Source organism: Podarcis cretensis, assembly GCF_951804945.1.
Source record: "Podarcis cretensis genome assembly, chromosome: 12".
Taxonomy (NCBI): domain Eukaryota; kingdom Metazoa; phylum Chordata; class Lepidosauria; order Squamata; family Lacertidae; genus Podarcis; species Podarcis cretensis.
The window spans coordinates 24,944,359-24,958,808 of NC_137181.1; the positions used below are offsets into that span (position 1 = coordinate 24,944,359).

Below are 14,450 nucleotides of genomic sequence, written 5' to 3' on the forward strand. Positions count from 1 at the left end.
GAGATGGATGGATGGATGGATGGATGGAACTGGCAGATGATTGGCTGAGGTTCCATTTAGAACTGACACAGCCTAATTTAAAACATCTGTCTAGGTAGCGCTTTCATTTCTAGACGCATTTCAAGGTGATCCCATTTGTGTTAAAAACCCTAAATAGTGCAGGCCTCAAGTATCGGAAACTGATCTCTTCAGTATAAATACTCTCAGATTGCCATTTTGCTAATTCCACTGACCTTGGAAGTGCAAGGAATGGCAGCCCAACAGAGAACAGGCCTATGGCCCTAAGTTGTGGAATTCTCTTTCCACAGAGATATGTCCTCTTGCACCTTCATTTTATCACTTCTGCCATATGATGGTGCCTCTCTTTCCCCTGGCTTTTCACACCTGATGTATGTAAATCTTGTGGGAACGTTCAGGGAGGCAGGAGAGGATATACTGTTAAATAGTATTCTTCATATAACTTGCGTTAGTAAGTCCCTTTACTTAGCAGAGTGCATTCCTCTTTTTAAACACACAGCAGTTAGCTTTGTTGCAAGCTTGTTTAAGCTTATTAATATAGATTCCTGGTAATCTCCTTTTGTCCCTCTTAAAAAGAATAGACATGACAATCTTATTTAAAGTCAGTAAAAAGAAGTTTACTCACAGTATCATTCAGTTCACAATTGGATCCCTGAAGGCAGACTTAGGTTACAAAATATGTACACATGGAATCTATCCCATAGGGAGAGAGTTCCTTTGTCCCTTTTTGGCTGAAAGCCAACAGGGCATCTCTAGCTGAAGAGATGTTGCTTCTTCGATGAATGGAGTCAGAGAGAGAAAAGCCAAGGAGGAAGTGTGCTCCCTGCCTTGCCCTTTTTGTTACATGGGCAGGTAAGGCAACGCCCACCTCTAGTCACATGCAGAGGAAGTTTGTCCCCTTGTATGCCCACTCTAGGAATGTTGTACTTGACAGCTATGTGTTTTACATCCCACAAATCTCAGGGCTGGTTTTAACTTTGTATTGTTGTAACCTGACCTGGGAACTTATGCTGAAGGACAGGTAAGACCTCCAACATATGAGAAGAATTGAATGGTGCCACACTGGCAGAACAATGCCAGGTTTGACAGGACCCTCTGCAGCTCTTGCTGGTCTTTTCTTGGCAACAGTGATGTCCCCTGGCAGGCATGGTGAAATGGCAAAGGCCCTGTCCAGGGCAGTGAAGGCACAGATGTTGAAGACTCCTTCCCAGGTAGGGCCAAGTCTGCTGGCTTGAGCTCTCCTCTGCTTTTCTTTTGCCCCTGGCCCATCTTTCTTTCATTGTGTGCCGCCAGTGGCAAAAAGCCAGTGTAGCAGGAAAGGACTATTTAAATTCTCCCATGGGGATTCTGTGGCCCCAGGGAAGGAACATTCTATCTGGGCCCAGAGGCATTATGGAGGAATCAAAAGGTGAGCCATGGCAACAGGGGTTTTTGGCTGCACCAACAATGCTTTGGGATTGGGCAAGGAGAGGAAGACTGACTGGTGTTCAGGGAACGCAGGCCATCAGCAAATGGTTGTTGGTGCTGATCCCTGATACCAGATCTGTAACACATTATTCTCAGTATTATTTTGATAATAAAACTTTTTATTATTGGATTGTGCCAGAAAGAAAGAATTTCCTGCATGCCATGGGCTGTACCATTTTTCTTCCTACCATTCTCATTTGTAAAACAATTCCTTTTTCAAAATGACACTCACCAAAATAAGAACATCTGAAGGCCGCTTGCCACCAAGTTTCCCAAGCAGGGTAGAATTTATAGCAATGAGCCCGAAAAGGAACCCAAGCTCTCCCGTCGTTTTTTTGTGGAGGAGGGCATTTTCCTGGCAGCTGTGGTGCCTCCGTTGGGAATGCACCTGTTATAAAGCAAGTAGTTTTATTTTTTAAAATAAAGGCATCTTAGAAACCTAGAAATACAAGGGGAGTGCTTAAGGTTTAGACAGGTCCTGAGTCATGAGGCAAAGCATGATATCCCTTTGGCTTATAAAAGGGGATATGGGATCTGTACAAGTTCGCACACTGTGCCACGGTGGACCCCACTGTGCTACGGCAAGCCAAACATTTAAAGAAACTGCTGTAGACAGGTGCCTGTTGAAAGCAAAATTACCTTTAACATACCAGATGATGGGAGAAGGGAGAGCAAACACCAGAGAGATGTGGAGACAAGGAGAGGGAGCTCTGCTGTGATTGACAGGTCAAGCTTTTAATCAGAGGGAATGATTTTACATAGAAAGCCAACCCCAAAATCTAAATACTTATTTTTATTTCTTTAATCAAAAACGTATGATTCCATAACATATAGGAACTAAAGAAACAAAGAAGAAAATAACGTGTTGTTTTTGTTTGTAAGTATCAGGATGCTGTCCTTGAGTGTTTTATGCTATTCTCACTTGAAGCTGAACGATTCCTAAGAATTCCAAGTTCTGATGTATTTCACTGGAGGCATTTCAACAATAAGTCATCAAATATATATATATTTATATATATATTTATATATATAAATTTATATATTATATATATTATATATATTATAAATTTATTTATAAATTTATTATATATTATATTATATTATATTATATTATATTATATTATATTATATTATATTATAAATTTATTATATTTATAAATTTATTATATATTTTATAAATTTATATATATATATATATGTAAATTAATCTTTCCCCCCAGTTTGTCTTGCACTATGAAAGAATATGGAGCAAGCTGCCTGTGAAAACAATTTCAGCAAGGGTGGAAGAATCCTTTCTTAAAATAATTTTGAGGTGTCATTACACCACCAGTGATCTTATCACATATAAACTCCCAATCTCTTCCCAAAGTGCTGGAGCTGCAAAAACAGCAACATAAAGGCACATATTTCCACCTATGGTGGGAGTGGTAGGTGGTGTTCCTATAAAAGGAACTGAACAATATCTATATAGATAGCAACACACTGGGCGAAAGTGATTTCTGTGTTCAGAATTGTATACTCCAAAATCAGAATAAACTGTTTTATCAAGATGCCATCAGATCAGTGTCTACAGTTCTCAGCTCTGTTCTGAAATGGAGACCGTATTGGAATTAGAGTGCTATGCCCCACATTAAAAGAGAGATATTTATTTGCTTACCATGATGCTGCTCACAGATAAATAAGTATGTTTCATTGCAAGTTCCTGTTTTCCAATGACCCTCAAGGTCCATGAAGACACAGGCTATTTTGTGCTTTGGCTCTTCAGGTGCCCAGTTAGTATACATCAGTCTTCGGTTGTTTATCCATGTGTAGTGCTCACCATTCTAATGCACATTGGAACAACACATGCTGGTTGTAGTTTATTTCCCATAACATGAGCTCCACATCATCTCCACAAACCCCTTTCATTTTATTTACAGAAACACAATCAGGTGATGAATTCTGGGTAATGCTATAGCTATGACAACTGAAGGCATCCCTGTGCTGTTTAATATCTATTGAAAAAACCCTTGGGAGATGTCATCTGGAGATCTGAAGCATGGTGTCATTGGTATGCTGATGACACATAACTCTATCCACTCCATCTGAATCTGGAGAAGCCAGGAAGGTTTTGGACAGGGGTCTGGAAGCAATCAAAGGCTAGATGGGTACTAGTCATCCAGTTATATCTTTTCCTGAACCAAGATAGTTGGGCCTTAGTTGTCCATGCTCTGGTGCCTCTCACCTGAGCTACTCCGAAGTGCTTTATGTGGGTCTTGCCTTGAGGATGACCCAGAGGCTACAACTACTGCAGAATACAGCTGCTGGATTGGTAAGTGGGACAGCCCAATGTGACCCTGTGTCACCAATTATTGAGAAATTGCTTAGACTAGCTCATGCTCTGACTCTTCTTGATAGAATGAGGTCTCTTTGGGTTAGTGGAGGTATATATAATTGACTGAGAAATGGCAAGTATTCCTGTTCTGTCCCAACTGGGCATTGTGTTACATATATTGCTCCCTAATCACTGTGTTTAGACTGCTGGCAACTGATCAATTCTTGTTATCTGATACCTTGCATTGATTAGTTGTACTATATCTAGCTGTGAGGTGCCTTGAGTCCCTATCAGGGAAAAGGGTAGGATATAATAATAATAATAATAATAATAATAATAATAATAATAATAATATAATTCAGAAAATACTGCATTGGTTGCTAGTGACCTACCAGGCCCTATTATTATTAAAAAATTGTACACCGCCATATACCTCCAGGTCTTAGTACTAGCACACAAAGCCCTACATGGCTTGCAACCCTGGGCTCCTTTGGAAAGAAGAACTAGATTTAAATTTATGCCGATGATAATAATGATGATTAATGATGCAGGGAGGATGTGCAGGGAGGATTAAGGGGTGGGTGGATAAAGGGAGGGTGGTTGGTGGGATGTGGGGAGAGAGTGGTTGCCAAAAGGGTAGGTGGGGTTGGCAAGTGTAGTAAGCAGGGGCAGTCCCTAGTTTTGAATAAAGTCAGCTAATGAAAGCCCTGCGCTTTCTAACTATGTCCTTCTGAATACAAACCCTTGGAGTGGAAAAGTAGTATTATGTTAACGTACATTGCATGTTCTTACCGTGTTGCTAGTTAGACCAATCCACACAGGCTCCTCATATTTCAACACCTTTAGCCATAGGAATGACTGAATGTAGGGATTCCAAATGCTGGCAAGCTCTGACTGTTCAGAATTGCATTTTTTCCTGGCCTCTTCCCATGTCATTTTGGTGCCAATGAAAAAGTAACTGCTATTCCCAAAATTGAAATAGCCTGAGACTGGAATTGTTGTTTCAAAGTATGGTAATGCAGGATCTATGGCAAAAACAAACAAAAAGCCAGAAATTGTTTTAGACTGCATATATTCCTAAAATTTGATTTCATTTCATACTGAAATATCTGAACATTATTATCTCCCAAGATTTAACATCTGAAAGTACTAAGAATTTGCAGAGAAACATTAAAACCAACATGATAGTCAAACTCTATTCTTTACAGCCACAAAAGAAGCATATCAAATTCCTAAGAAGCAGCCAGCAGACCTACTTGAAACACATTCATTTCTTTTCATAGAAGTCAAGTGACTATTCTTCAATTAGTTTCCTAGCCACCATCATTCGTAGATGATAAAAATTTCTGTTTCTATTCTGGTAATTTCTGTCCAAAAACAGACCTCGGAGGGTGGCTGTACTTGTGGGGGTCTATTCTTCTTATTAAAATGAAAGTGCATTGATCAGGGGGCAGGCTGTCACTTGCAACATGGCTAGATATTATGACACTAAAAAAAGAACTAAAAGAATCAATATGGCTAACTTAACTCAACAACACATCTCTCTCTCACACACAAATCCCACTGCAGCCAACCAAAGACAACCAGCCACACCCTAGGCCACCCTAACCTCTCTCACTACCAAGGAAACATAACAAGCAAATAGAAAGAGAACCTACCCAAGTGACGCTGACACAAAACCCCCAAGTGCATGTATCCAAGGGAAGGATGTGTACACCATGAAAATCTTTAATAAAAATTGTTTTAAAAAGAAATAGAACTAAACTTTTTTCCAGCAGCCTCCTTCTGTCCTATTTTGGGGATGGTATAGTGAAAAGTGAAGTCCCATATCAGGAAGTGTACAACTGAGGTTCTTTGACACCAGGGTTCATCTCTGTATATGTATAAAATATTGTTGTCACGATTGCATTCTTTTCTTTATACAGCCAAATACAAAATCTCTAATACTGGAAATCTAATTTTGTTTTTTGACAAAATGATTATGGCACAGAAAACAGGCTTTGGACTCTAGAAAGCAATCTGATTTTCTCTTCTAAAAACGTACCAGAGTTTCTTTGGCAGATGTAGCTTTTCCTGGCGGAACATGGTCCATCTCCCCACTTTCCTCCTGAATTTCCAGTCCCCTTAATAATAAAAACACAGTCTTCCTAAGGAATTAAAACATAAAAATCAAATAAGACAAGTGCCATCAATTTGCGCAGGAGGCAATTCTTTTATCCTAGATCAGGCATAGGCAAACTTCCCCACAGCTGTTCTAACGAAAGGTGTGAGCATCAAACTGGAGTAATAACAGTGGGTGGTCTCCTAATAACTCATCCTATCAATACAAGGATTTCTGCTTGCACAATGAGATTTCCCCCTTCCCTTGGATACATCTCATGCCCTACTCAAATCTGCTTCAGAGGGCTGGGGGAACCCCTAGAATATATTTAGAGGGTGCAGAAGGTGAGGAGATTGGGTGGGAGAGATTGGTCTTTGCATGCAACTAAGTCCTAGTAAGCCGAGATAGAAAAAGTCATTGCTGGACAGAGGCAGTGCCAGTGGATCAAGGAAGATGTGTAACATAATGGGTGAGATGCCTTTCGGAATTTTCTTAATTCCCAAGCTCACAAGGGGATGTACAATTGAAGTGAATGGCACTGCTGCTGTGGGAAGGAAATAATTCAGTCTAACTAGGAAATGGAGCATTGGCAGATTATACTTAAGTCCTTAACTCGTTGGCAAAATTCAGACAGAATAAAAGCAGCAGAGTTGAGAGAAAAATTGCAACTCTGAAGAATATAACTGGCTTTAAGTCAAAATTGTCAGAGGCTCCTCAGAACATGCTGCCGATCTTGGATGCTTCCTATATATTTTATCAATTATGTAATGTATCTATTTGTAAAATTTCTATTCCACACTTCTTCTGGAGTATTTTCAGAGTGGCTCACAACAATTTAAACTACAGTAAACTGAACAATAAAGAGTAAAATGAGGATTAACAATCATAATACCAATCCACGTATTAAATATCAAAACATGGCCAGCTAACCTTGCAAGATTGGCATGGGAAGACTGGTACATTAATGGAGTGATAATGCTGAGAAGGCACTCTGAATATATATAATTTTACTGCAGGAATGGAAAATAGGGAACATTTCTTGTATCTGAAAAAAATAAAGATGAAAGCCTTTGCAGGCAGGACTTACATATTTTGGAAAACCACTGGCCCAGTTTGTATAGTAGACCTCGCTTCCATCTGTCCATAGAAAACTCTCTTCCCTAATAATATCGTTCAGTCCAATCCATGGATCAATTGAGGCACTTTCTAAGTGCACCATGAAAAATGCTGAATAAAAACAAGGACATATTTCATCATAAAGAATTTGGTAAATACTCTCCCTCACTTATAAGTAATCAATATAGGATACCATGAACTGATCTAGTTATATTTTATGTTCGTTGTTTTGTTTTTTAAAATGGTGTCATGCAGAAGTTGCCACTATGGTCCACTTCAGATCTTACTATACTGCATCTTTTTAAAACACAAAAACATTTTAAACTTGTTTTTCTTACAGAGAAAAACTATATCTTCCATCATTCCTGACCATTCTCTTAATGCAACAAAATATTGCAGATGCAACATTGGCTATTCCTGCTTTAAAAAGGACAACATAATCCAGCTCATTACATTTTTGCCCGGAAAAAACACAAACAGGCCATGATTACAAGAAACATGCCTTGTTTTCACTCAGCTTAGGAAGGGCTCCTTTCTCCTGGGCCTTGTTCAGAAAGTGGTGGTGGGGGATGAGTGTTCAGACCCCTGGGCTCGGGAAACCCAGCCAGATGGGCGGGGTAGAAACAACAAATTATTATTATTGAGTCAACATTAAGTCTATGTGTGCAACATGTTCTAAAAGAACCGACTGTACCTTGTGTAGCTTTGTTCGGTATAGTTGCCAGATTTCCTCCTAGATTTCTGCAAGCAGTTCGTGCATCGGACCAGTTTTTCCTTTCTTCTTCATTCAAGCCAAAAAACTGGAAGCACTACGGGGGGGAGTAAAACTCCAAAATTCCATCAATTATGAAATGGTTAGTGAACTCAACCATCATGAGATGGTACTGAGTTGCAGACATGGATATTTTAACTTGGCTTTAGAGGGAAATCCCAACCCTCAGATTCACGGACTTGACAGAGATTCAGATTGTGTGGAGGATGTGGTGTAGTTAATTTCTTCATATAGAAGCCAGGAACTAATAAAAAGTTAACCAACACAGTGGAAAATAGAGGTGGGGGGAATTTACCCAGTTCCTGCTCTGGCCCTCCACAAGCCTGCAATGGTTTTTAAATGGTAGATCATACACTACTTTACCTTCCTTCTCCAACCCAGTCACTGCTCACTGGCTCCTCTTCAGACAGAAAATAGCTCTGCCCCCTCCCAGAGATTGTCATTTAATAAAGAATAACATAACCAAATGCTGAAAATTTAGTTTGAAGACAAATTCACTGCTCTTTTGGGTAGCTGACCCATAATCAAGCTTTTAAGATACCACTTTTTATTTTTAAAAAAATATTTCATTGTTCCTGACACTTCTGTTTTGCAGTGTAGTAGACTTTCTAGTATGTACAAAAGATACATGGGGTGGTGGCATGGAGAGATGTGGTATCATGATGGCTTAACGCCTGAACTAGGTGCACATTCATTTTGAACCTCTATAAAGAGCCCTTGCATAGAAGTGTGGACATGGAGAGCAATCTCTACCGCTCTTAACCACTACACCACAAGCTCTGGGAAAATATTGTATGTGCTATAATAACTGAAAAGGGGCAATATACCAGTATATTTGCAATCACTTTCTTAGTTACCTTTTTATCAAAGAAAAGCCAGCCATCTGCACAGCCCCCAACAGGTGCAGGCATTGTGGGAGCAGGAGTTGAACGGACAGAACTGTTATGCCTTTCACAGATGAATCTGTTCTTAGTACCACAGTTTATGTCATTCCATAAGCCTGAATAAAGAAGTTAGGTGTTCATCAGTAAGATGAAATCACTCCCAAATGAAGAATGACCATTTTTTACCTGTACAGGGGATTGTCGTACACATAATAAGATGAAAGTGGAAGTCAAGCTTCACTTAGTGGTTGCTGGCAAAATCGCTACTCCTGCTGCAAACTAAAAACACGCACAAAAAACCCTCCCTCCTAGTAGAGATCTCATATGTCCTCTTTTTCCAGGACATGTACTCCTTTTCATGGGTTTGTAAAATGAGAGTCATCATAGTGATCCACAGTTAAAAGTAGAAGTTAGCAAATGTGTCCTCTTTTTCGCTCTTTAAAATATAAGACTCTAAGAGACTGAAAAAGGCACAAAGATAGCATAACCAGAACAACAAACCCTCTGTCAAACAATAAACAACAAGTAAAAACTAGAAAAGAGGTCAGGCATACTAGAAAAGAATCCTCCACAAGCTGAGGCAGCCCAAGACCTACAGTGTGGGACCTGAGTTCATCTTATTACATGCACAGAAATCCCCTTTACAGGTAAGAAATTGTTCTCTGCCCCCGCTATGCATGTAGAGATGGCCTCAGCACTATGCTGTAAGTGATTGTTCCAATCTAATTTACCCAAGCTGCAAGGTCCACAAACGCTGATATCAAGGGAATGCTAGTCTCTTTCAGAAAGATAAACAGGAGGAGAGAAGGAGGTAAGAACTGAGTTCCTGCTGGCAGTGTAAAGGTGGCAAACCTTAGGGAGAAAGGAAGAAATAATTCAGACTGTTACACTGTCCTTGTGGAACACATGAAGGTTTTTGAGCTCTGAGATCCATTGAGCAAAGGTGAATGCCACTAGGAAGAGCACTCTTGAGAGTAGATGAAAAGAAGCAGACTTCCATGAGGGAAATCTATGCTGTGTGGAGGTGACTTCAGGATGGCCCCACTATGAAACTGTCTGAGGAAAGGATGAGATCCCACTGGCTTGTTCAGATCCTTAGAAACAATGGCAGCATAGATGCCTGGTGGTTAGGCATGTTAGGCCGCAGCCTCAAAATAAGACCTTCTTGCAAGAAGAGCAGCAGGGATGAAATACCAGCCTTTTAAGGGACAATGTGGTGTTTCCAACCCCAGTCAGAAAAGACTTTCCATATTTTGGTTGTAGAAGGTAACTAGAAGCAAACATAATCTCAACTGCTGATGAGCCAGTCCCAGTTTGACAAACTGCTCTTGTTTCATTGCCAAAAATCTTAATTTCACATGGGATCTGAACTGGTGGTGACTGACGAGGAACGAGACCATGGGTCCTAATGGATTGCTTGAAGAAGATGTCAGCCAAGTGTTCAGCAGCTGGGCGGAAAGCAAACTCGCTGCGAGGGATCATTAGGAAAGGAACTGAAAATAACACTGCGATTGTGACGCCATTCTACGTACAACTTTGTGGAGCAACTGCATTTAGAATACTGTGTACTGCTGTCATCACTTTACTTCAAAAAGGATATTGTAGAGTTGGAAAAGGTTCAGAAAAGGGCAACCAAAATAATAAAGTGGATGAAGCAACTTCCGTAAGAGGAAAGATTACAATATTTGGTGGGAGGTATTCAGAGAAAAAGCAAGTAAGAGGTGACACAATACAAGTGCATTGTATTATGCATGGCAGGAAGAAAGTGGACAGAGAAAAGTCCTGTCCCTCCCATAGTACTAGAGCTCATAGACATGCAATGAAACCAAAAGCTGGAATAATCAGGAGACAAAACAATGTACTTCTTCACACAGTGCATGGAATTTGCTCCAGTATGAGGCCGTGATGACTACAAACTCAACAAATGAATGGAGGACAAGGCTGTCACTGCCTACTTAACCCCCAGTGACCTTGTTCTACATCCACAGTCAGAGGCAATATGCTTCTGAATACCAGTTTCTGGATACTGCAGGAAGGGAGCCTGCTATTGTGCTTCCTATGGGCATTTGGTCAGCCACAGCGCTAACAGGATGCTAGACTAGATGGGTCACATCTAATGCAGCAGGCAAGAAGAAGAAGAAGAAGAAGAGAGTTTGGACTTGATATTCCGCCTTTCACTCCCCTTAAGGAGTCTCAAAGCGGCTAACAATCTCCTTTCCCCTCCCCCCCACAACAAACACTCTGTGAGGTGAGTGAGGCTGAGAGACTTCAGAGAAGTGTGACTAGCCCAAGGTCACCCAGCAGCTGCATGTGGAGGAGTGGGGAAGCGAACCCAGTTTCCCAGATTACAAGTCCACTGCTCTTAACCACCACACCACGCTGGCAAGTGTTAAGTTCTTCTCTGTGTGAACCAAGGTGAGCAAATGCATTAATGAAAGTAGTGACCCACATATGTATTAGTGCCCTAGTGTGGACACCCAAAATGTCCTCTAAAACATTTTAATATTCTGAGATATTCAAAGGAAGACAATTAGAAATGCAAAATACCGGTAATATTATTCCATCCACCCACATCTTCAGTGGGCCAGAATAGTTATTGTGATGTGACATGGGTTCCGTTTGTGGTAGTTTATTTTAATTAATCAGTTGCCCCACTATTGATTGTATATGCACCCCCTTTTAAAAATTGTAATCTTTTATTCTACTTGCCTGTTGCACAATGCATGCAGACACAGGTTTCTTCATCATTTGAAAAGTTGGGTTCATTGGGTGCCCACATTGCAAAGGTCACTGGAGTTCCATCCAACCAGCTAGAGAAAACAATATGAAATCATTGAACAGAACAGCATAATTTCTCTTTCATTTACACTGCATACTTTCACAATGGTTTTCATTTTTTGTGGGTGTTTGTTTGTTTGTTTTAGCCAATGGAACACCAGCTTAAGAAAAGATTTAGATGTTGAACTGAATTTTGTATCTGGCAGCATTGCCAGAATTTTTTTATTGGCAGCATCCAAAATACTGTTAACAAAAAACGCCTAATCATTATCTTTAAAGATTGAGTTGCTATTATAGGGGAGCAGATTGCCAGTTATTTTGTATAATATTATATTTTAATCACCATGCGGTGAGAAACATTGGTGGTCCAAGGTCACATACTGAGTTTCATGGTTGAGTGAGAATTCAAGCTCTAGCCTCAAACTCATAGTTCAACAGTCTAGCCATTAGACCACACACAGGGGAAAAGGAGGGCTGTGCCCCCCCAAACCTTGGAGCAAACAGAGCACAGTAAGTTTGTAAAGAGGGAAGCAGCACCCTCAGATCTAATATAGCTGTGAGAGACAAGGCAGTTGTGGCAGCCTAGTAAATCTTAAGACTGCATTTGTACATTGCAAGTTGCCCTGAGACCTTCTGGTGAAAGGCAGGTAAGAAAAGTATATTTGTTGTTGTTGTTGTTGTTAATTGGCAAGTCAGAGCAGTGATGAAAAGTGCCACTGAGCTCTTTGAGAAAAGGCCCCATCCACCAGGTAAACTCTAAAGCAAGAGGTAGCCTGGGGCTCAGCGGACGCCCTGCAACTGTACTTTAGCTGAACTAAAATGATGAAAATGGCTTAAGTGCAGTATCCCAAGCATTGCTGGGCTCACTGTAGCAGACAGGGGCACTGATTTGGGCCCCAGATTGCGACGTATCGTGACATCATGTTGTGCTGTGACATCATGAAGTCACATTGTGTGTGCCGCAATGGCTCCTAGGGACTCCATAAGTTGTGTCCGAGGCCCAAGAAGGCCTTGGATGCCACCCCCAAGGCTATACAAGGCATCAGCCATGATTTCTGGTGCTTTTTGAAGCACAAGAAGTCACGTCAGAGGCCCAGCGGTGTGGGTGCCAGGCACCCACAACCATTTTTTTCTGGTTCCTTAGGTACCAAAGGCCCCTTATAGTTGGCGCCAGTGGTGCCAGAGCAGAATTAAAGGTGGGGCAGGATTTGTGCACTCCCCCATCATTTTCTATCCCCCTTGCCATTAAATTATTTCCACATGCTGACAAACACAAGCTTCTCCGTAGTTCAGGGGCATGGTTGGGGACTAAGATGATTTTGGATCTTTTGGATCCAAGACTTCTCCTGGTCAGCCACTGCCACGCTCACTTTCCAGTCATTGGAGATTGATTTCAGCAAGGCAATGGCCATGGAAGTTCCTTAGGTGGCATGGAGAATGTAACTGACATCCAGCTGTCTCCGCCAAGCTCAGACCTCCCTCTCCACTCTCAGGAAAGGAAATATGATGTTCTCATAGGAAACCATCAAAAGAACCACAGGATTGGGGGGCCACCAGGGGGCGCATTGGAAGATGGCCGACAATAACATCTCTCCGACTCACACAAGGTAATTAAGAGGCTGATATGGGAGTATGCAGCCTCATTTGCCCCCCCCAAGGGAATGGGGGGGCTGCCTTGCCAGCTGTGTCCATAATTCACCCCCGGATTCAAAAGAAGGGGGTGAGGGCACTTGGCACGAAGCCCTCGGGTGAGGTCGGCTCTCCCTGACGCTGTCTCTAATTTCGCACTGGTTTGCATTAACTCAAAATATATAATTGGAAATATATAATTGGAAAGAAACTAATGCACATACATCAAGTGAAGATTGGGAGTAAAGACTGCTGAATAATGGGATCTCTGTGAGCGGAGCGACGGGCTGGACAATAAATCAAGTGAAGAATCATCATTAAAAGATTGGTATGTTGGACTGAACCGGAAAGGGGGGGGGAACTTTTCTATTTTTGTCTTATGTGAGTATTCAATAACCCTCCCCTCCAGAGAGAAGAATCGTTGCAAATTACTAATCACAAGCAGGAGATTAAGGACTGTGCGGAAATGAATTACTGATCAAAGAGAGGACTGGTGGAAACATTGGGGAATGGAAAGAAAGTTTTATGACGCAGTTACAAATGGAGTTTCGTTAAGACAGGCTTGCTCATAGGAGGACAAGGGGGAGGAGGACCAGGGTCATCGGAATGTGAATGTATGGTGATCGGAATGTGTTCTTGACCTGGCAGAGCCCCCTGAGATATAGACTGGCAAGCCTGTGGAAATCAACGGACAGACTGTGGGAATGTTCTTTACGGAGGTGTGGAAATGGCGTCTGTCCTTTATGAGATATGACTCTTGGAGAGTGTAAAACCCACACAGTATATGTTTGTTTTCAACCTGCTTGTGAAGATTATCAGCGATCATAAAGAAAGGAATATATGATAACAACAAGAAGATGAGGAAAATAACAAAGAGACTATCTGGACAGAACTGGATAGAACTGTTTAATTAAAGCAGCAGCAAGAGTGATGTTTGGATTCCTTTCGGAGCTTGAAAGGAACAAAATTTTAAAAATTTGGCTGTATAATTTGGAACTAATGTGATTTGGAATTAATGTGATTTGATTGGCCTGTTAATAAAAATTATATTTTTTAAAAAAAGAACCACAGGATTGCAGAGTCAACCAGAAGAGTAACTGATGAATGGTGGGCAGGTGTCACATCCTTACATACAGAAGACTTAAATTCTAATGCTAACCTAGTTATGATCTAAAATAAAGTTAGTATTTACAATTGTTAAAAATCTGATTTCCGCTTCTTCTTTTGTTCACTTACCTGAACTTTCTATCGAGTCCCAGAATTAAACCAATATAATAAGCAGTTGCATAATAAGCAGATCCATAATACTTGCTCTAAAGGAAAAATGGGAGTAAATGCAACATAAATTCAACAATAAAATAATCAGGTATT

The 14,450-nt window shown here is 40.9% G+C and overlaps 2 protein-coding genes across 2 annotated transcripts in view; one reads left to right on the plus strand and one right to left on the minus strand.

The window, feature by feature from the left end:
- ST8SIA6 (ST8 alpha-N-acetyl-neuraminide alpha-2,8-sialyltransferase 6) overlaps window positions 1-14,450 on the plus strand; it is a 473,234-nt gene that overhangs the window by 162,167 nt on the left and 296,617 nt on the right. The gene's annotated exons all lie outside the window — the stretch shown is intronic.
- The window catches only part of LOC307199719 (macrophage mannose receptor 1-like), a 60,450-nt gene that overhangs the window by 10,719 nt on the left and 35,281 nt on the right, over window positions 1-14,450 (minus strand). Inside the window, exons 18-26 of the mRNA XM_079947697.1 lie at window positions 14,316-14,392; window positions 11,382-11,482; window positions 8,646-8,803; window positions 7,711-7,825; window positions 6,988-7,127; window positions 5,844-5,946; window positions 4,592-4,824; window positions 3,143-3,308; window positions 1,718-1,873 (exon numbers count right to left, since the gene is read on the minus strand). Of these exons, the coding sequence (XP_079803823.1) occupies window positions 1,718-1,873; window positions 3,143-3,308; window positions 4,592-4,824; window positions 5,844-5,946; window positions 6,988-7,127; window positions 7,711-7,825; window positions 8,646-8,803; window positions 11,382-11,482; window positions 14,316-14,392 (1,249 nt within the window). The remainder of the gene's footprint in view (window positions 1-1,717; window positions 1,874-3,142; window positions 3,309-4,591; window positions 4,825-5,843; window positions 5,947-6,987; window positions 7,128-7,710; window positions 7,826-8,645; window positions 8,804-11,381; window positions 11,483-14,315; window positions 14,393-14,450) is intronic.